The sequence below is a fragment of the Notothenia coriiceps genome, unplaced genomic scaffold, assembly GCF_000735185.1.
Source record: "Notothenia coriiceps isolate Sejong01 unplaced genomic scaffold, NC01 NC01_scaffold00023584, whole genome shotgun sequence".
Lineage (NCBI taxonomy): Eukaryota > Metazoa > Chordata > Actinopteri > Perciformes > Nototheniidae > Notothenia > Notothenia coriiceps.
The window spans coordinates 144,998-168,146 of record NW_011356285.1 but is presented as its reverse complement, the minus strand read 5'-3'; the positions used below and the strand labels follow the sequence as shown (position 1 = coordinate 168,146).

Sequence of the window (23,149 nt, the reverse complement as noted above, 5' to 3'; positions counted from 1 at the left end):
CCCAGCCTTAGTGTTGTTGTTGCTTTCTTGCAAAAGCAAATGTTTAAATGTAGATGCTGTAGAACAGCGTAATTAACGATGACAGAGAGAGACAATAGGGTTCATGTTTCTTGAATGTATATGTGTGTGTGGCCTAAAATGAAATGATAGAAAAAGCTTCCCTGCTGTTCTGACCTGGCTGAAGCGTTCGTACAGGTATGAAAGTGTGCGGGGGATAATTCCACGATCACTGTAGTGCTCGGCCCCTCCTGTGATGGTAAACGTCTTCCCACTGCCCGTCTGGCCATAGGCAAATATGGTGCCATTGTAGCCAGCCAACACACTGTGCACACACAAACACACAATACAACAACAGAAAGGTCAATCATTTAAAAACCTTGCAAAAATAATTGCACTCTAAATAGGTCAGTGGTTAACCTTCAGCAATATGAACTACCGTAAGTACCGTGATTACTGTGTCATTATCCGTAGAAAAGCCTGGCTGGGGTTGTTTTGTGATGTTCTGTACCTGCTCTCCAGAATGGCATGTAAATATAGCACATAAGATAATGAACACTTATAAAGTCTATTGTAATTATAATGCCAACAAGAATGTACACTGTACTGTATATTATCTATTTCTCATTTTTATATATAAAGCTCATTAGCAGAATACATACACAATTGCTTTCTTTTTATGAAGCATTTTGACCTATGTTGGATAGGTAAAAAAGAATAGGCAATATGGAAAAGGGACAAGCAAAAAAGGTCCATGGCTAGGATTCAACTGGCTAAGTTGCGGTCATGTGTGAAGTCATGGAAGATTGGAGAATATTCCATGACTTGATTAAATAGTGTATGGTCACTGCTTTGCTCTAGAGGGCTAAATATATGCAACCAAACAACAAAGTGGGCCTAAAGGTAATTAATGGCCAACAGTGGAAAGAAGGGGACTGTCAAGGATACCCTCAAGCAGAAAGCAAAATTCTGGGTGAATTGAAACTGACACTTTAAATCCACAGGGAAGGATGGCAGTGACTGGAGAGCGACGGCTATGGCGACAGACGTCTGCCGGTGACGGAGGAATGTCTCGGAGCATGAGTGAAGGAAAAGGCCTGAACCCACTCAACTAGGCAGGGCCTGGTACATTTTGGTTTGGCACTGAATCGTTATTCTGCACGTGCACAGGGCCATGGAAACCAATGGTATCTTGTTCCACTTGAATGAAAAAACATCCAACATGGTGGTGCTTCTATGAGGTAATATAAATTGGCGAAAAAACCTGTTTTCTAGTCTTGGTAATAAAGCAGGACAAATAGTCGAAAGACTAAAACACAAGCTCTGACCATAGGTGAGGATAAACTGACTTGACAATTAACAAACAAGGATATCTTGATACTATATTTGTTAGGGTAAATTATAAAACACAAGCCTCTCACTTATCCTAATTGAATTACAGACCCAGAATTAGAGCACTGTGGCTTTCCTGTGTTCTGTACAATTCCACACCCTGCCTGAGAAGAGTAAGCGAAAAAACTGCATGTCAGTATATATAAAACACTACGTCCACTCATGGTGGTTGGTTGGCCGGTCAATGGGCATCCATTTAGTCCGCCGTGAGTCATGGCAGTGATTGGCAGTGGGGAGGAAAGACACAGGCTCTATGTTTAGTTTAATGTCAGAGCTAATGATGCGGCCTGGGCACTGCCACTGAGGCTTGGGCGTTTCCCAATGCTTGTTCCTGATTACCCCTCAGCTCTCCTGGAGATTGGCAACTTGTCGTCGAGTAGTTATTATGGTTCTTTATTTGAAAAGCAGCAAGTCCAATCTTTTACTTTCTTTCAAGTATTAGGTTTAAGGATAAAAATGCACAGACCCTAATCCTTCTTTGCACTTCAGCTACTGGTTTCACAGCCTTGTGAAATGGGATTACAATCCAGATAGAGGCTTTGCCTTGCCAGCCCAACATCGTTACGTTGGCTCTTCCTCAACTGGAGCTATTAATGCTGGTTTGTTTTGAAACTACTGTGTTGGGGTTGAAATTGCTGGTTTCGGTTACACCACAGCAGAGACAGAGACTAGAACGCAAGTAAACGACTTCGAGCTATTGGCTAAACTTGGTGTGCGCCAAGTATGACAGAGTACCAACCAAAACAACAACCTGACAGTTATTGCTAGTTGAGAGGATAGGCGCCTGCGTGCATGAAACTGAGTTTTAGTGCGGTGACAGCGAAACGGCTTCGATTCAAAGCAATTCCACGCTAAACCTGAATAAATGTTTCCTGACTGCAGGGGCTTTAGGAAAAACTATCTGTCACTCCAAATTAGACTCTGTTTGTGATTTCTGTGACCAGACGTGCTTCTGTAACTGGGACCACGTCAATATCAACATAAGCTTCACTTCAGAGTTATCAGCACACCAGCTGGGCTTCACATAGCTTATTACACATCAGTCCACGCTAAAGTGAATTCCTGTGTCTCTTTTATTACTTTTTGGACATGAGGCCTAAGCTGTGATTGTGTTTGAGGGAAACACATATGAAATGGCAGGCAGAGTTATTCCCCTTACTTATACTCACTGTGTGGAGAACAGATTTAAATGGTTCACACGTTGTGGAATTTAGAGCATTCATTGTGTAAACGAGCGTCCTGCAGAGGGGGCAAGGCATTGACAGTGGACTTAGAAATGATTGTGGAGACAAATGGGTTCTGGCTAGACCGGATGACTAGTGTCTTTAAGACTGCAGAGTCATATCAAAGGCTATAATACGCCAAGCTTAAATTGATTTGGCAAAGGACATAGCCTGGTTGTGACTGAAACTTTAAACCTGATGTTTACCATCTGCCACAACAGAGACTGTGAAAAGGTTAGCTGGGCAGGACAACTGAAAACACGAGTCTGTGAACCCCATGTGAGTCAGGTCAAATACATCCGAGCCCTTAGTCAGCCGATCCAGATGTCTCACCATGCTGTTTATATGTCTCATATTAGCAAAGATAATGCAAAGCACTTGTGGAATTCCAAAAATAGCCCCTATTGTGACTAATGGCGTTTTTTCCACTGCAGCACGTAGCACGGTTTAAGCTGGCCGGGTATAAGGGTAGTTCCGGCTCAGGGCTACTTTTTCACCTTTTTTCTGGGCCTCCAAAATCGAGGTTCTTACCGGCTCAACAACCAGAATGAATATGCTAAACTAGTGACGTAAACACTGGATTGCTGAATGGTCAGAGAGAATCGCTGGCAAGGGGGCTACAACTACAACAAAATGAACATATTTAACCGTGATTTAATTGTAATACACGTTTCAAAATGATGCCGAAGTAACAACATACTGATACCGGTTAGTAAAAACCATGAATTAATGCTTTGACAAGTCTGCAGACAAGACGGCTGGTGAAAAACCTTTTAAAATGCGTGTTTTCTGAATGGAGATCGGATCGATCAGGCTAAGCTAACGTTGTATATGCTCCGTCCACACTCACAACAACGGCCTATACAGACATAAATAAACCAGCGACTGTATTCGCCATGACACAGACAGTCTGTGGTTTTTACTTGTTTAACTTTTGTCTAGTTTCTGAACAGATATGAGGAGCTGTGAGCTCTGAGTGCTAACAGCTAACGGCTGATGTTGGTTTTGTGGTTCGCATTGAAGATGACGTCACAGCAGTTTTACGCAGCGTCGCTCCGCCCGCCGAACAGCCGATCGCCCCACCTACACTGCGTTACTATAATTACTACCCCAGTTCCTAAACTGTAATGGAAACGCTGCATAAAGTGAGCCTAGCCTACCAAGGCCTAACCATACCGTACTAAGCCGTGCTAGGTCCTGCAGTGGAAAAGCGCCATAAGAAGCCTGGGGAGGAATGGAGGTGGTCAGGATAAATTGAGCCATGGGGAGGAAAAATTAGTCTGTAACCTGTTGTGTTAACGGGCTGCTGGGTAAATGTGTGTTGTGTAATAAAATTTAAAAAAACTTTAATTGAAATGGATCTCACTGTTGAGATATCTTACGGTCCACATGGCAGCGTGCGTTGAAGCTTGCCGGTAGGCGTGTCTGGCGCGCGACCAACAACCAATCACATTAATCTCCCGCCCCGGACACACAAGCATGTGGTTTGATTGGCTAGAGCTTGTACTGGCATATGTTTTGATTGGCTGGCGCTTCCGTCGAAGCTTGAAAAGTTGAACTTTTCTCAACTTTTGAAGCGAGCAATGGAGGCAAAGCGACGGGACGGAACCACAATGCAGTTCGGCAAAGCCTGACATCACCCAATTCAAAGTGAATGGGAAGCGTCTCCGTTGAAGCAACGCACGCTGCCTTGTGGATGGGCCGTTAGAGGCAAAGGAAGCTTTACGTCACAATTAATCTAGTTGGAAGTAGGAATAATGAAATGTAAATGCAAATCATGTTGTATTGTGTTTATTTGATGAATGTGTAGACTTGAACTGTTGATCATGCGGGCCAGATTATTCAGCAGGTTACTTTAATGAATGTTGTCCTCATGCATGACATGGAACAAAAGCTCATAATGAGTGAGTGGCTACAGTGTTGCTCCTGTGTTGTGGTTGGAAAATGTTCTCACACTCTCAATGGCACAGTGGGCCATTTTGCCTGCCAGCTCAGTCCACTTAGTGGTTAAAGTTTGTAAAGCAGGCCAAAAATCACTGACACCCTCCATTTTCATCTTAAAGAAAGCTGAGCTTTACTAACTTCCTGTCAACAAGGATGGATATACCCTGTGTGGCCTGACCAAAACGTGATGAGAGGAGCATTGCAAGAAACAGGTGGGCAGTGAATTGTGAATAGAATAATCAAAGGATGTAGTTGTAAGGTTAACAAAACGTTTTTAAATATATATACCGGTACTTTCAAAATGAACTGCATTATATAGTAGTGTATGTAAGTATGATGTATTTTTGTCGGCCAATCTGGAAGTTAGCAGGGCATTTAGTTACTCGTTAGCAATCCCATTTTGCAAGACATGTTGGTCATTTATAGACATCCTTCATGTCCAAGAACAAAATAATTAAAACTCCAAAGCTTGCACTAACCACAGACCTTAGTTCAGGCAACTAACCAAGAACCCTTGTCAAAAAACCCATTGACATCGAGACAAAATGCTCACTCATTTCATAGACTTTGGGTTCATCGCTACAGCACTAAACATTTATTTGCATTTTTCATTATAAGAAGTTTTATGTCAGAAAGACGTTACCTGTCTGCAACTGGTTTGGCAATGTTTTCAAATACCTCTTCTTGTTCAACAGCTTGATCAAACACCTTTAGGAACCTGGAAAAAAGGAAGAAGAACAAAGACAGTATGACACATTGGCAGAATACAACATTTAGCTTTCATTTATTTCACTACAATAACATACAGTAAGTATATACATTATCTCAAAGATCCAGGGTTCAACACAATCACCCACAGCAGTACCAAGTAAGCACAGACGGCAAAGTATTTAATTTCCCAAGTGGACGAGGAGGAGTTTAGTCATTCTGTTTTCAAACGCAGCTCATCATGTTCTATCCCACAGAAAGATGTGGAGGAATCCGCCCAGGAAGATTGTTAAATGTGGAAATTGTATTTCTATAAGGGCACAAGGGAACCTCCAAGGGTTATAATAAGACTGTGTGGTTTTCAAAGGCTCTCAGTGTCCACTGCTGTCTGATTTCCTAACTGTGAATTTAGGGCTTGGAAGCGTGGCATGGGCCCTGCCCTTAGGGTATATAAGGCTGCAGCTCTCACCACCAGCGTTAGACAGATGTGTTGGCTCTGCACTTACAACTGCTGGATGAATTATTCATGGGAAAAGTTCTTATGAAACTCTGGTAGTGTAAATTCTGGTGGACAATACATTTTCTTTTATGTTGTATGTTATTTTCAAACTCTACAGTTATAGTACACAACTCTAGCATAAGCTCTTAAGCTTAATCGTTAAAAATAAAATAATCATACACATCGTTTTCGACTACTGCGTATAGTCTATATCTAATCCTTTTGATGTGTTCTTATTTAAATGTTGTTTGTCTGTGTACAGTATGAACAGAATCAACACATTCAAGCACAATTGAGTGCTGCTGACATGTTCGTGCAAATAATTAGTTATCATGTTTCCTTCAATTCTAAAGTACTGTTAAACTGAATTTAAATTACAAAAATATGTTGATCATATATTTTATTTTTTTGAATGATCTTTATTATATCACAAATCTTTTGGCCTTTTAAACAAGTAAACACATACACACTGTAACAGTCTGGTGCTCCAACCTCTATAGACTTTCTATAGTACTTTTGGTACTCATTTCAGCCCTGCAGTGGTATGCCATTTAAGTGGATTGGTGGGGCGTTATATGCTAATTAGAATCAACTGCCACACACTTTTAATTTACAAGGAAGAGGAAACATCATTGTCAGAGGACAGGTACAAATGATTCTTTAATCACACACCTCATGAATATGATATAGACTTTTCTCAAAGCCTTTCTGAAGAACATATTTAAGAAAAGAAGTGTAAGATATTTGTGAATGAGCCCTCTGATTTGAAGGAAATCATTACTATAATACTATAATGTGATCATTAGTTGGGATGCAACTATTGATTATGTCCATTAATTAATGGTCTGATTTCTTGTCATTATAAAAAAATGAATCGCTTGGTCAAAAAAAAGTGTTTCAATGTCAGTCCAAAACCCCACAATATTCATTTATATGATATAAAACAGAGAAAAAAAAGGACATTGCTATATTTAAAAAGGATGAAACATTAGATTATACTTTTATTAACTAACTGTTTATCATACAGATGTCCATTTCTCTTCATCGATGATAACAGGATTAGTGAACTAATCGATGCGGTCTTCCATCTAAAACCCCTCCAGTTTAAAATTTGATTTAGATTCATTTATTGGGAAACAAAGCAAATGGAAGGTTTTACGGATATTAATAAAAGAACCTGACACTCTACCTGAACTTGTAGCACTCCCTCTTGTTGTTGACAAAGCCATCAGCGAGGTCCCGGGGAACCAGGAACTCCAGAAAAGCACCTGTCTGCTCCTCATTGTCCACAGAGTACACCTGAGGGAGCCAGACGCAACATTAGAGACAGTGCAGTGGAAACAGGCTTATATCACTATCACAGCATGGGAGAGGGCTTTCTTTGGTTCGAATTCTAGAATAGACATAAAGGCATTCATCTATTCTTTTCAAAGGGTTGTCTCCTACAGCATATTCTCTGTGAATTGTTTGCCGTCATATTTATGGTACTATACATGCAGGCCAACTTAAACACAAAGACAATACATCATGTTTGGTTTGAAATATAAGTTTGGCCACTCGTGGTTTGGATAACGCAAGCGACAAAATGAAAAGATGGAGTTTATGAAGCATTTATCCTGTGGAAAGTAATAGAACGCAACGAGCAATCACGATCAGGCTAAACAAGCTCTGCAATTTTACCTCCGCTCACCGAAGCCTCAGGGGAGACCAGAACAGCTTCAGAACCATAAACCAATATAGATTGAGCTTTAGCAGAGGAGGACATTTAAAGTGAGGCTGGCTGGGTCAAACTAAACACCCCCTCCCTCGACATATGTTCTGGCATATGTTTCAGATGGAATTATACTGTAAGTCCCCAAGGATTCAGGAATAAAATATAAGACCTAAATGATTGGATTGTTTTTTGTTGCCAGTCTGCCAGCAGTATCGCCTCCTGACCACCACTGCTCTGTTGACAGAACCCCAAACCCCAAGGAGGAAGCTGTGCTCATTTCATTTTGTAGGATATTGTCAGCTCAGGCTAAAGTGCCACAGAAACCCTCACAGTAATGTGATATTTGTGCTGAATCAGCTGTCATGCTCACACAAAAACCTGGATTTAAGGAAGAATAGCAAGCGTGCTGCCTGCCAGTGGGGGGAGGCACATGGGCATAGAATTTTGTTTTTACATATCTATTTTATAAAAAAGGGACTTTATCTGATAAAGCATTAAACTTAGCAAGGATAGATGCTATCCACTCGGAAACTGTTGGAACCTGTAAATGTTACTAGCTATGTAAACTGTAGTCGCTGTAAATATGCTGTATGATGTCCTTTTTGTTTTTCTGTTATGTTTATATGTATTCATGTGGAACCTACTTGCAGCAGGTCACCCTTGAAAAAGAGATCAGTGATCTCAATGGGATTCACCTGTAGCTATAAATAAAGGTTTGAAATGAAATGAAACATGTGTGCACTTTAATGCAAAAAGCCTCACCAGAATGAAGAAAAAAAGTCTTACGGTGGCTACTTATGTTTCACCTTATTCACTTTAATGCAGTTTAACCCTGCATTGGTTGTCACTATAAATCTATTTTGAACTGATACTTAATACCATTGGTGGAATGTAACCAAGTATATTTACTCAAGTACTGTACTAAAGTACAATTTTGAGGTAATTGTACTTCTCTTGAGTATTTTCACTTGTGAAAGTGAAAGTATTGCTAAAGTATTGCTACTTTTACTTCATTACTAGATGTACTTCTTCCACCACTGATAAGTACACATTCTTTTTCCAATGTGGCCTTAAAATGGCATTTCTATTCATCTAGATATAAAAAATGAACTTGGAGACAAAGAAAAGTGTGAGTTCTGTGCACAAAAGAAGCTACATAAACATACTAAACATTAGCACAAAATACTAGCTAGAAACATCTTAAATGTAAACATTCCTAAATTGGTATACTCGGACAAAAAATAACATTTAGCAGGAGATAAAGTATGCTCACTTAACTGTATCATTTTTTTGTTGGTTTACTGTATGATGTAAGTGACAACGAAGACCCTTTTCAAATATGTTGGCAAGTGATAAGAAATGCACAGGTGTAATGAAAGCATTGATTAGGCCATGTTCCATTCAGGTGTGCTAGTTCCAGGGCCTTGCCACTGAAATGTTCATTCTTGTTCAGCTGAATGATTTATAGGGACACTTAATGGAAGGAAGCCATCATTAGTAATGCCATCAGTTACATGGGACGTTTCTTGTTTGAACATTATTAAACATGTGTGCACTTTAATGCAAAATAACCCCTCCAGCACAAAATTAAAAAAGTCTTAAAATGGTTGCTTGTGTTTCATACTAATCACTTTAATGCAGTTTAACCCCGAAAAGGTTGTCACTGTAAATCTCTTTTATTTGAACTAATACTAAATACAAATGTAGTGTTCAAAGTGGCCTTAAAATGGGATCTCTATTCATCTAGATTTAAATGTTGCTACTTTGAAACAAAGAACACTTGTGAGTTTTGTGCACAAAATATGTTACATTAACATTAGCACAACATACCAGCTAGAAGCATCTTAAATTAAACACTTTTTCAATAAATATATGTCCAAAAATACCTATTTAGCAGGAGATAAATAAAGTGTGCTCACTTTACTGGGTTTATTGTTATTTTGTGTCTTTTTTACTGTACAGAGTAAGTGACAACGAAGACCCTTTCGAATACTGTATGTTGGCATGTCATTGCAATAAATGCACAGGTGTATTGAAAAGATTAATTCGGCAAGTATACAGTCCCACGGACCAGGTAATGTTATGTTAACTGTCATTCACCTGAATGATTTATAGGGACACTTAATGGAAGGAAGCCATCATTAGTAATGCCATTAGCTAGTGCTTTTCCTGCTGTGACATGTCTGTTGTGAAAAAGTTATGTAGACATTGCAAACACAACTTTGGTAGACTGACTTTACTTATCGACAGGTGTGTGTTTAGCAGTTCAAACTGCTGTTTTTTGATGAAATGCCTAACTTTGAATATGTAACGTTATATGAAGAAATACCAGCGTGTTACGTATTTAGATAGGCCTTGTTAAGATAACGCCAACATTAGCTAGCTTAAATTGACATCCTGTCGAGCATTATGTAATCAACTTTGTTGTTAAGTTGTGTTTAAATGCTGTTGTACTTGCCAACTTACCGTTGTATTTTTCTTGGTAGGTTTAATGCGGCCATATATCTGTATCGTCTGTTTCACCATTTTGTTCCGCTAAAAAAATGAAATTATCGAGTGAGGTTGGTGTTTTTATACACATAGCTGGTTAGTTCGTTGGCTAGCTCTCATGTCGGCGTTGTGCTCTTTGTGGTCTGTAGCTGGTTGCTAGGTGACGGTGGTAACCTGCACTGACAAAGATCGTCTACGTTTGAAGATGATTCAACTGAGTAAAACAACCTTCCCTTTCATACTTCTCACTCTCTTTTTCACAAATGACTGATGTTGTGAGTCAGAGCCAGTTCAGATGTCGAGATTTGAGCTGTCTCAATAACTTTAAAGGGATTGTTAGATGGGTGAAAGTAAAACAAAGGATTCATAGCTTCTCTGATGTTCGTTCTTCTCTACACAGCAGGTGTTATGTTATTCGACAAAACAAAAGCTCAATCCATTTCAGTGACTCATCGGTGGGTTTATTGACCACATGTATGTAATATGCCCTGTAGGCACTCCCACATTATGCCAATGACAGTTACTCATGATGCAAATAGCTGCAACCACCATTGACAGATGGGACATTCATAGATCTATTAGAACACCATTTCTATGCTGTGATGCATTTTTCTATGTTGCATAAAACCTTTAATTAAAATGAATGTCTGTTTTTACTACTAAGTGAGGCCCACTCCCAAGCTGCAAAGCAGGCCGTGTTGTCTACCAGGAATGCCGCATGGTTTCAGGGTGGCATCAGGAGAATGTATTATGTTTGTTCCAGTGAATTCCTTGGTGCCACAGAAAATTCTTGCGTGGTTCCTTGTTTTCAATAGACTTGCGTGTGTACGTGCTTGTGTGTCTTGTTGTGCATTGTTATCATACATTGCTGCTTTCAGTGGGCAGTTTGTTTAAATGTGTATGTAATCATATACCAAGATTGCTGTGTGGCATTATATAGGAGTGTGGTTGCCTCTGTAGTATTTCTTAGACTGTTGTGTGTGTGTTTTATGGAGTTGGAAGAAAGAATGAGAAACCTAAGATTGTCTAAACTTGCCTAAGCTACCAAATTAAAAAACGTATCAAACTGAAAGATATCATTTATTTTCGCCATATTATGATAAAGGAAAACAAAAGCTGATTAATCTTTTTATGAAGTCAGGACTATTAAAACAACTTGCAAACCATGTTGATACTCATCAGTTCGCATACCCGTTATTACCAGATACACGTCAAGATAAATATGCTGCAGGTCATTATGTTAAATTAACCCAGAGAATAAAACTACGTGGTAAAAGCTGTTTGTTCATGTTCACCGACTATTCAAGCTACAACTGGCAGCACCTTGTAGCCAAAAGCAAAGGTGGTGAAGGGTATAGTGTCACGTAATCAAAATTTGGAAGCAGATGCTTTTGTATTTAATTGACGAGGTGATTATCCTCACACGAAACTCTCATGAATGCTTGTCCCTGTTTAAGTAGTCCTTGAGTAATGTGTGGAATTGTTTATATAATACAAATATTTGAACAAGGAGAAGAAGGTACTAGGCCTCTGTTTTAAAGTGTTTTGATTTTTTCATAAAGTAGTTTTGATAAAACCTTTAACAACTCAATGTGTATAATACATTATAAACATACCTTTAACTAACCATAATCACTATAAGCCTGGTAATCATATTTGAGGTACTCATTATTGCCAGTCACTCACTCACATCTTTGAGGTACTCATTATTGCCAGTCACTCACTCACATCTTTGTTTTGCAAGAATCCCAGTGTAAAAAATGTGTTATACATTATGATCTTTATTAAATGCATTATTATCACTGTTATATTACATTTTAATGTGATTATAATGTTACTCTAGTCATTATTTGCTTTAACTAATCTATTTAACAAAATGTTGAAGCTTTTTGTGTTTTCACATCACTTACAGCACACAGGGGCCTTTAAGAACAACACATATGCACATTATTATGCAATATAACATTGATTTTAATGCATTACAACTTGGGAAATTACACTATCCTTGCAACAGAAAATGAAGAGAATGTTCAGCAATTATTTGATAGTATGATACTTGATAGTTGTTACACATCATACAAAATATTTGGAGTGCATGTTACTATAGTTATACAGCTATATAAACAGATTATGACAAATGTAGTATGTTAGTGATGCATTACAGACAGGGACATCATAGAAAGTGTTACCAGAATAGGTTGTAAAATGTACTTTATTCATCAAAGGTTTTCATTCTAAAACCTTTGCCTTTCTTTACATAAAGTACCATCTCCACAGTATTAACCACATGCGTAGATTTTATTGCACTTGTTGACACTTGTATTACATCTGGAATATTGCACAGTGGTGTTAGTAAGAATACCACATGTCAACATACAATCATCTTTTCCCAAACATGTAGATTATATCAAATGATAACTATACAAAGTGCAGTCTTTTCAAGAATGCCAAATGAGTTCCAAAAAAATAAGCAGCCACGTCCACTTTCTACGAAACAATTATACTGTGTACTTAAGTGTGTTTCCTTGACAGAAAGTGAATGCCGTAAACACCAACCAGGGGCCGGACCGGGCTTGTTAGGGAGCTGTGATTTTTTTTTTCTTTTAATATCCTGTTTTGGTCCATGTGTTGTCTTTAGCTATAGCTGACATAACTGTGGTTTCACCCCAGAGGAGGCAACCGTCTGTTCTACATGAGTCCGACGCACAAAAACTTACTTTAAATCTGGATGCAAGACCTTTTTACTCTGAGCAAATAAGTGGCACTTTTTCTGCTCAAAGTTTTGCATGCGTGCAAACTGCTCTAAATTCTTTCCTTTAGGTGGAGAGAAGTAATTACAAGTAATTTTCTCACAAATGATTTCCCATAATTCTGACACTTTGTTCCTCTTTAATCTTTCCTAATTCCTGTGTCAGGTTCACAAGGTCAAGTGATAACAAAAGGTAAGTGTCATACTGGGACAGTCACCATAGATGATGATTTAACATGTGCAAGAAATGTGCAAGCATGCATGCACTCACTCACACTTCATCAACTCTGAAAAGAGTGAGCTACAGTAAAGACTTTGGATACAGATAAAGGCTGAAGCTTGAAACTTGTAGAACCTTAAAGGCAAAAACAACTTGTGCTTCAGCGGCAGAAACGAAAACCAGTTTTTTTAGTCATCTTTGCCAGCATTCGACACCTTTGTCTCTCAGCGCTGGTCTGGCAGTTAATCAAAAAGGTGTGCTCAGTGTCAGAGAATCTTCAGCCCGCCTTTGAGTGTGTGCACCAATCTCCAGACAGACTGCTTGGTTTAGTTTGTGGTTGTGATGTTTGCAAGATGACCTGCTACCCACTTCAACACAGGACCAAAAGTGCTGCAGTGTGCTAAAGTTTACTTGTGTCTTGCAGTGAAGATCCGAAAATGACCCCAAATTGAAAACAACTTTGTTATTTCTGTACAGAAGTCACACATGTTACCATCACATTACCCAGTCATTCTTGAATAACAATCAAAACACCTTTATTATCTTCTTCATGAAAGCACTGAGGTGGGTCAGACACTAACTTGCCACTACATGCTTACAGCAGCAACAGTAGCCTGCCATCCAAGCATAAGTCATTTATATGAGTTTTTGATGTCTCTCTGCATACCATTCCTGTGTGCGATCCAAAGTTTACATGCATGCGTGCCTACCAAGCTGTAAACACTGCACCCTCCGCAACTCCAGGCTAATCAATCCCTTAGTAAAGCATCTTGGCGATGCTTTCATGGTTTAGATCTGGCTTGGCCATTATTACAGAGTAGTAAGTAGCTGCCTCTCAGTGGCTTAGTGGTTTTGGTTAGATAGATTCCATAGCATGATGTGTGTGTGTGTGTGTGTGTGTGTGTGTGTGTGTGTGCGTGCGTGCGTGTGTGTGTGTGTGTGTGTGTGTGTGTGTGTGTGTGTGTGTGTGTGTGTGTGTGTGTGTGTGTGTGTGTGTGTGTGTGTGTGTGTGTGTGTGTGTGTCGTCCCATTTCTGTCTGAGGGTGGCCACAGAGGCTTAGTGGTAGAATACCAAGATGCTTCTTTAACCAAAGGGACGATTAAAGACAAGCTTCTGCTTCTATGGTACCTTGCTTATACTGTAAGCCACCAAGTGACAGACGCTCACATGGCACATGCACATACATTGCTTACATTCACAATGATGGATGTAAGCAATGGGAACATGGTCACCACGGTTTATTGCTAAAAAACATTCAAAGGATGCATAACCCCACCTTTGGTCATATTCTTACTATTTCAACTGCATGGGGGATGCTTGCAGTAACATCTGCATAAACCACATTCACCACATGTTTTGAATGTTATCAGGCCATTGAATGGTAGTCATCATAGACTAATCATAGACTGTGTTAGAAGTTGACGTATGTCACCAATGGTTTGTGGACTATGAGTTTGAAGACCAGAGTTTGTCATTTTGGCTGTTGCCATGAGGATTTTGGGAGGTTGGCATATTGTTTTTTGGTTGTAACCATCTTGGTTTCTTTAAACCAGAAGTGCCTTGAGGTGCTGCAGCTAAAGGCAACCGATTGATAAACAAAACATGTTTTGAGACAAAAAATGTATAATCAACTGACAACACTGTCTTCTACACAATCAAAAAGACTGCAAATTTAAGCCAACTCTGCATTGGCTTCACTTTTCAGATCCAAAGGTTGACATCTGACCATGATGATTCAGAAGGAGCCGACTGCACCTACCAGTAGGCAAGATTCCTATCCAAAGTCATGAACAGATTGCAGTTACTTAGGTTTCACATTCAGTTCATTTTGGTTTAGGTGCATAACATATGTGGTTAGGCTCAGGAAAAAAACACAATGTGAATCGTTACTTACTTTACTTTACTGCGTAGGCTACATTAGTTTAAGAAAAATCTAGCTTGATGGTTTCCTGGGGTTAAATGTCATGTGCTTATTTGACCCTCTATTATAATACTTACAACATACACAGCAACCATGTGTAAAGACTATGGTGATCTGATGTATATGAATGCACCTGCCAACTACCTGAGCAAACTAAATGCTGCGTATCATAGTGCTCTGAGATTTGTCACAAATTGTAAAGCACTTACTCATCACTGTACACTGTATACCAAGGCAGGTTTACCATCACTCACTGTACGGAGGCTCAGTCACTGGTACACTTTTATCTATAAAGCTATGTTGGGCAAACTCCCGTATTATATCTGTTCATTGATAAAGCAGAAAGTTGCAAGCAGCTATTGTCTGCGATCGCAGGATATAGTCTTGTTAGATGTGCCAAGAGTAAGGACTGTCTTAGGTAAGACAGCTTTTATGTGCGCAGCTCCACTTGCTTGGAACAGTCTACAGGCAAAATTGAAATTGAGCATTTTTATTTCTCTGAATGTATTTAAGGCACGTCTAAATGAAATGCTTTCTGACACTCTGGGTATTTGTAAATGTCTATGTAAATATGATATCCTCTGTTGTTTGTTTGTATGTTGTTTTTATGTTTCATGTGGAACTAAATGATGCAGGTCTCCCTTGTAAATGAGATCGATGATCTCAAGGGACCAATCTGTTTAAATAAAGGTTTGAAATGAAATGAAATGAAAGATGAAAATGGCACCATCCAAAGCGTGATGCAAAGCTATATTGAGTCAGCCTGAGAAAGGTTAATTTTTTTACACCAGTGCATTTGCAGAGTGACTGAGTGCTGGAGTCAGGGTAGGAATGACTGCAGGAGAGTTATTTTCAGAGTGAATAACTGTTACGGTGGCTGTGGTGAAAGGAGGGCAGCCTATGCAGTGACCTATGCATGTAAGCTAGTGGGTAGCATGTATGTAACCTATTTTTACCAATGGTCTAAAAAGTGTTTAACATAAGAGTTACAGTGCCCACAGTTTGCAATCATGCAAGTTTGTGCAAGGACTTTCAGATTGTTGGAACAGTATATATATTATTTAAAAATACATTTAATTTCTGTTATAGCCAGAAGTAGCGCTAACCAACGTGCTGAATGTGTATCTCAGTCGGTCCCCAGCTGTAGAGTCCATGCTATTTCAAGTCTGGGGTTTCAAACTCTCCTGCCTTTGCCTCCAGGGCACAGCTTTCTGGTCAGTAGTTGTGTCCAAGGGAATTCTTTAGGGCTTTGGTTATGTGTTATTCTCTGAGGCTTCTGCCCTCCGTTATGCTAGCTAGACCCAGGCATATCAAACTTCAGCCTGCATTCCTGAAATACTGTATATGAATTTCCCATCATTTTTTTTTGTTGCATTAATCGGCATGTTTGTTTTTCAGTATGATGAACAGTCAAGGAAATGGGAGAGCTTTTACATTTGTTTTAGAATGTTTTGCTGTGCTGTGTGTGCTGAACTTTAAATGTGTTTCACTGCAGGCAGAATATCATATACTCTCCATGTTACGATCTCAGGCAAGTAGTATGTAGGACCCAAATGCAAGACCCGGGAGACAGAGGTAAAGTATTTGTTGGATACTTTATTTTCCAAAACATCCAACAAAAAGAAAACGCTCACACAGTGAGGAATCAAAAACCAAAGAGTTCCAAGAGCATAGACCTTACGTGACAACAAACCAGACGAACTGACACTGAACACTGGGAGACAGGGGAATTTAAACACAGGGTAACAAGGCACAGGTGGGAACAATCAGGGGCGGGGCTGACACTGATGGGCACAGGAGACACACGAGGAGTGACAGGTGAAAACAATCAGGGAATTAGACACACCAGGGAACTAACGACAGACATGAAAAACACAGGGAAAAGGACCAGACAATAACCCAGGAGGAAAAACATGACCGCAAACACCCAAACCTAGACAGACAACACTAAAACCTGTGACATAAACCTGGGGGTGTGACACTCCATTAGACAATCCGGATGAAACATACAAATTCAGGGTAGAAGGAGTACATCCTGCTCCTGAAATGACATTTCCGAGTTTGTCATTGTGTTACTTGGATACAAATGAACTAGGACTTTCATTTTAACACAGGTTTTTTATTCAGTATATTTGCTTTGCACTTCGTAGTGACTAACTCGGCCTTTTTCCTTGTTTTCAAGGATTATCTTGAGTTATATTTCCTGCTGTCAGTAAATATTATGTTATCTCATAACTCTCTTTGTTGGCCTCCAGAACAGCTTGATAAATACTCATCAAAGCCATTCCAAAACTAATGGCGGCATGTGCAACCAATGCATTTGCCTGGAAAAAACGGATGCATACCTTCTCCTTTTATAGCCACTCTCTTGCTTGGCTATTTGAGCGTGAGGGGATATTTTAGGACAATGTTGCATAATGGACATTATGTCCAGAGTTTTCAGTGATTGCAGCACAGAAGATATCTCCGGTCTCTTACTTCAGACCCTTGGAATTCATATATTGCGCCATGTGTGTAAATAACCGTGTAAATAACATGTTGTCATTTTTGTCTTCTTTCTCAATTTCTCTGTCTTTCTCTGATTCCCTCACAAGTATAGATGCAAGGATATTCATCAAACAATTGTTTGTCGACTTATCTATTAGAATGATTCTTTTGAAAGAGAATCATGCAAAAGTGGAACTTTAAATCCTGTGTTTATTAGCCCATTAGTTTGACATAACATACAAAAGTTAAATTATATTATTATTGGCAAGGGTAAAAAAAAATGTTTGTCCATTCCTTGCGTATCAATATATTTAGAAGTTTATTAAACATCACTTTATTTTTGAAAGGATGTATTGCGAGAATAAATGTTTTTGTCTTAAAGGAGGTTTAGTGTGGAGTTTAAAATAATTGCCTATTGTTTTCCTTAGAGACGTTAATCCATGAAACTAATTCATAGGAATAAGCATTTCTTTTTGACTCCCTCTTAAACAAAAAAGAACATCTTTATAATTGTCTTCTTTTGTTTTGTGGTAACTTTAAATCATTGAGAAATTATTAATGGACAAATACAATCTTTGTCAAATGAGACCAAAACAGCTATTTGAGTAAGAGGGTGTAACCCCACATAAAAGTGAATGCAAGCACACACACACTCAAACACACACACTCTGAAATACACGCACACACCAGTGTTGTTGTTTGTCCTGTAGCTTTTCTACACTTCATACACCACACGCTTGTCAAATGCCCCTCCATTCCCTCTCCTCCCTCCTCTACTCCCTTCCATCCGCTCCATCCCTCCACCCCAGCTGCATGTGGTCAGGAGTTTGGACAGTGAGTGGGGACATGTCTGGGCGGTCCTGCTGGCCAGGCGGTGCTTGGCGGTGGGGAAAGTGGGGTGGATTAGGCCTTCCCTCCATGGGTCTGAAAGGATTGAAGCAAACCACTCTAACTGCGCAGTATAAATAGAAATAACTTGGGTTTGAGAGAGCCCACATATTTTCTTCTCAACTGTCAAGCAGATAGAAGTATGAAAGTCAGAGAGAATGTGTAGGCTATGCAATAAAAACACAAGTAATGTTATTGAAAAGTGGAATTTTCTTGTGAACTTTAGGTAGCAGGAGAGTACAGTAATCGAAAGAAAATAAATGGATATGAAACAAGAGACAGGGTTGATAGAGGACTAGAGGAATATTTGCAGCTGGAATTACAAACTGAAGAACTGCAATGTATTGGAAATGTTGGCAAGAACGCCACAGTAAATCAATTTTCTCCACCTTTTCCTCCGCTATGACCGGCCAGAGCCAGCAACTTTCTGTCCAAATCCACTTCCCAAGACGTGCCAAGTGCAGGTGATGGTTCGGCACACGTACAGCGTTATGTAAGAATAACGTGGAATGGTTAAGAGCTGAATGGGAATTTGACACTCTGTGGTAGTTACAATGAAATACCTTGCGGTTCTGAACCCTAACTGCCTTTGAAGTCCTATTCAGGACTGCATGTTGGGCTACTGTTGTTGCATGCCATTCCTCACACAATAAGCCGTGTTATGTCACTGTTACCCCTGGACAACCCCGTGATGTGTCACACAAAAGAAGTCCATCAAGGGTCACATCCACACCGCCAAAATATTTCTGCATTTGAAGAAGTGCAGAAAATTGCATGCATGGCCAAAACCACAAAATGGTCTTGAATGCTTTACCATGCAGTTCACATGCTTTGATACAAAATATTATTGCTTTGCACTATTGACCATGTGGTTACATAATGCTATGCATGCAAACAGTGTGACTCCAGCAGACATAATGTCTCATTGTATCATTTAGTGTCTGTGGAATTAATAGGAATGGGGACAGTTCATTCAGGATATTCCTATAGCGACAATGAGTTTGCGTATTGATTGGTAGCAATGTGTCACTTTCAATCAGGCCTCACTGAGGAGATTAGAGCGTGTGTGTTAGAATGCTGCTTTATTTTGTTCTGTTTCTCAGCACTGCCCAGAAGGCAATGCAAATTCCATCTCTCGAAAATCAATATTTCTGCCAACATCGGTAAAGGCTTTGCAATGTTATTGCTTTTAAACACTCACAAACACACACATACACAATACGTCTGACCATAAACTGAGGAGATAATAACTCCACTGCTTCACAGCCGAGAAAAAGACAAATGTAGAGCGAATTTGATGACAGCCAGGAAATGAAGGGAAAATAATCACACAAGGCAGAAATAGAACAGAGATTAATCTTATTAATTCTGAGATTCTACACCATAGTCATCACAATAAGAGATGAGGAAGGGAAACATATAAATATATGCAGATGACTTTGCGTCATACCAGGATGAAAGCTAATGTAGAAATGTTGTTGGTGTAACTGAGCTGCACCATTCTTCTGTATTTCACCCTCCATCAGAGAGCTTACAGATAGAAACACAGAAGGGCTGGGGAACTGGGTACTTTATGTGTTGGTGGGTGTGTTGGGGTTTGTCATAGATTACATACATGAAGTCATCTTGACACAAACCATTGGTTGTGAACTTAGTTTAACAGCTAAGGTACAAGCTAACGCTAGCTTGATTAACAGGGTGCTTCCATAATTTACGTAACTGTCATGGCAATTGAATGCTAATTTTGTCTCGCAACCAACAGGCTCGTTTGGAATGTGTTTACCAGAAAACATTGGATTCCATGGTATTTTAGTACCATGTTCTAAGCCAGGTATGGTGGGCACAAAACCAATACTCCTATTTAGTGCCTTCATACAAAAACATTACTAAAAATGAACTTGTTGGAAAACAAGGAGATGGAGAATGGACTTTTTCAATATTATATTCAACCATTTTTTGTCACCATCCACTCAACATTTAATATTTCACATCCTCTCAGATTGGTGTTTAGAGAAACAGTCACCTAGTTGAATGCAGCTGTCCTATATTTTACGATGTAGCCACGTTTCGGGGGAAACAAAGACAAATTACAGTTCCATTTATGTGGTTGGAAACTGATGGCCGCAACAAGGTCCATCAGCCCACCATCCAAAGACCCCCATTGGCCAGCAAGATGTCTGGCATACAATTAATCACACAGTAAGTCCTATTATCTTAATATTTATTCATATTTGCACAACACTTTTCAAACGGTCAAGTTCGGTGTTTCGAAAATAGCTTAGGTGGATGCCTTACAGACAGCTGGCGACTACTAGCCTGTATGGCATCCAACTGCCACTCAAAGCTGCCACATCATACTTTAAGAATCAACATAATTTGAACAGGTGAGTCCTTATGTAGTTATTTACACCAAAACTTTTTTTGGACTGTAATCATGTTTATGATTGCTGCAATGTTGACCACATGGGGTTCTTTGGATTTGTCCACAAAGAGAGTAGACAAAAACCAGCAGAGCACGCAGTTTATGGACAATAGCAGGCCTCTGTGTTGTGTTAGACAGCACCACCAGGTCAGCTGTTCAGAGCATGTCAGGTGAGGACAGTAACAGGAAGCTAGCTGTAAATGAGGGTAACAGTGGCTATTCACTGTTTGGAGGTGTACTGACCCTAACCCTAACCCTTCTTTAGGATCACAAAACACTACTTTCCATATGAAAACCAAAGACAGATTATTTAGTATTTGATATTCCAGAGAGTGCACGTTTAGTCTGTCCGTTTCATGTATCCTGACATAACTCACCATCAGTTTATATTATAGGAACATTCTGTTAGTAATGCCTGTTTAAACTATTTATATACAAACCCACTTAACAAAATATATCAATGCACTCATTTTGAAAAGTATGTTTTAATTAACTTTTCTTGGGTGACACTGACCCATACAGTTCATGAACATGTAAAACCACTGCCTGCCTTTGCATTTGTTATTCAACATTATGTTGACCTCTTACTGATCTGCCGTGTTAATGCTAAACATGGTGTTTTGATTGATTGATCCAAAAGCCATTATATCAGTTAGTCATAGGTAGCACGTGTTGTTTTGTGTGCCAAACTCAAATGGAGTGGCCAGCCGGTACAAACTCGCACTGGCATGGGGAAAAAGTTGCTGTATTGATTACTAATTTGTTCCTTTCCAACACCTGATCAGCTAACCTATTTGTTTCCAACTGTGGGGGAAACTTCTGTAGCAATTGGAAACAGGACTCAGAGAGACACGAGGAGAGCTGGAGCTTTGATGGCAAACACTGACGGTTTATTTGGAGCTTCGGCCGGAGAATTCAAAAGACATGTCACGGGCCACGGCACAATCAATTCTGAAGAACCCTCCTGTAGTTCAAGGTTTTAACTAGTTCAGAGTGTAATAATCAACATTCTTCAATAGATAGACTAAAAAGCTTAGGAAACTGAATCTGTAGTATCAGGCATAATAGGTGGGTAGGAACCTTTATGATGTAACGTGTTGTGCATCAGTGATTAATAAAGGTCAACCTACACGTTGGTCCAATCCTTTCCTATACAAGAGCCTCTATATAAGTTATAGTGAACACTTCTAACAATAGAACATGGTGTCATAAGTGAAAACGAGACATTTAAGAAGTCAATGTTCGTGTCCAGTGGACCGAAAAGTACGTCAGGTTTAGTACCGTCTATTTTTCCGTGGAACGCAGAGGAAGAGGCTAAAGCTAGCTAACACGCCACGATGAACCAGTTTCAGGTCTCACCACCGGAAAAGTTCACTTTCAAGGCAGATGACTGGTCTAAGTGGATAAAACGCTTTGAAAGATTCCCCATTGCGTCTGAATTAGAGACACAGCCGGACGAGAATCAGGTGAATGCCCTCTTCTACACTATGGGAGAGGAGGCAGAGGACATACTGGCCGTTTCTCAATCGCGAGGATGCTGGCTTGGTAGTCGCGTACTTCCAAGTCACTTCCTTCAGAAACGAAGCCAGTATGCTTCCAAGCTTGCGGTCGTTCGGCGTTGCGGTCGTTGCGTCGTTGCGGTCGTTGCCGGGTCGTTGCGGCGTTGCGGTCGTTTGCGGCGTTGCGCGCGAGGTTTACGCAAGCGGTTTTTCACTGCAGTGGTAAGTTTTCACTTACCACTTCGCAGTTGGGGCGGCGACAACACCTACCGGATTGACAGGAGATGAGTGAGCGAGAGAACCCGAATTCTCCGTTAGAACGTCCAAAAAATTAAAAAACATGAAAGTACGAATTGAAACGAACTTTTAAGGTTAATTTTTTTTCACTTACGATCCAAACTATACAAAATGCTCTGATTCCCGTCCAAGTCTCCCTTTCCTCAGTTAACTCGGACGAGAATTTTGACGAAAAAAAAATTCCGAGTTGCAGTTTACGCGAGATAAGTAGTGTGTCCCCTGTTGTAGAGGCGCAGAGAATGCGCCCATACATCTCAAGCAACGTCATCTCGCCAACACAAAATTCCTCGAACATAAAAACCATCAAAATGTACATAAAGTGTAAACATAGTTACACGTCCATAACACAAACAAGTCCAACGTATTTTATGGCGGACAGTCCTGTGCTCAAGTGTCATTTTTCCTGAGGCCTCGATCGCAGCAGGACCACGCACAACGAGTGGAGGACGGTCGTGTATGAGAGGTTCGAAATAGTCCTTGGCAACTAATGAAAGAAGAGGGAGGAAGCGACGGGAGAGAGAGAGAAGCCGAGCCATGGCCGTGGGCGATCGGCTGTATCAGACCTCAACGTAATCCAATTGCCGAACCACCCCGACATGACGAGCGCAGAGGAAACACCAAACGAACAAAGGGGGAAGACACAACCAAACTTACCGCCCACCGACAGTGAGGCCGGAGGGACGAGTTGGAGGTGAGTG

At 40.0% G+C, this 23,149-nt stretch overlaps 1 protein-coding gene across 1 annotated transcript in view; it reads right to left on the bottom strand.

The window, feature by feature from the left end:
• Positions 1–10,091, bottom strand: part of kif6 (kinesin family member 6) — a 41,918-nt gene extending 31,827 nt beyond the window's left edge. The window contains exons 1-4 of the mRNA XM_010781781.1: positions 9,944–10,091; positions 6,953–7,062; positions 5,200–5,274; positions 175–322 (exon numbers count right to left, since the gene is read on the bottom strand). Coding sequence (XP_010780083.1) covers positions 175–322; positions 5,200–5,274; positions 6,953–7,062; positions 9,944–10,003 — 393 coding nt within the window. The 5' untranslated portion in view covers positions 10,004–10,091. The remainder of the gene's footprint in view (positions 1–174; positions 323–5,199; positions 5,275–6,952; positions 7,063–9,943) is intronic.
• Positions 10,092–23,149: the final 13,058 nt, after the last annotated feature.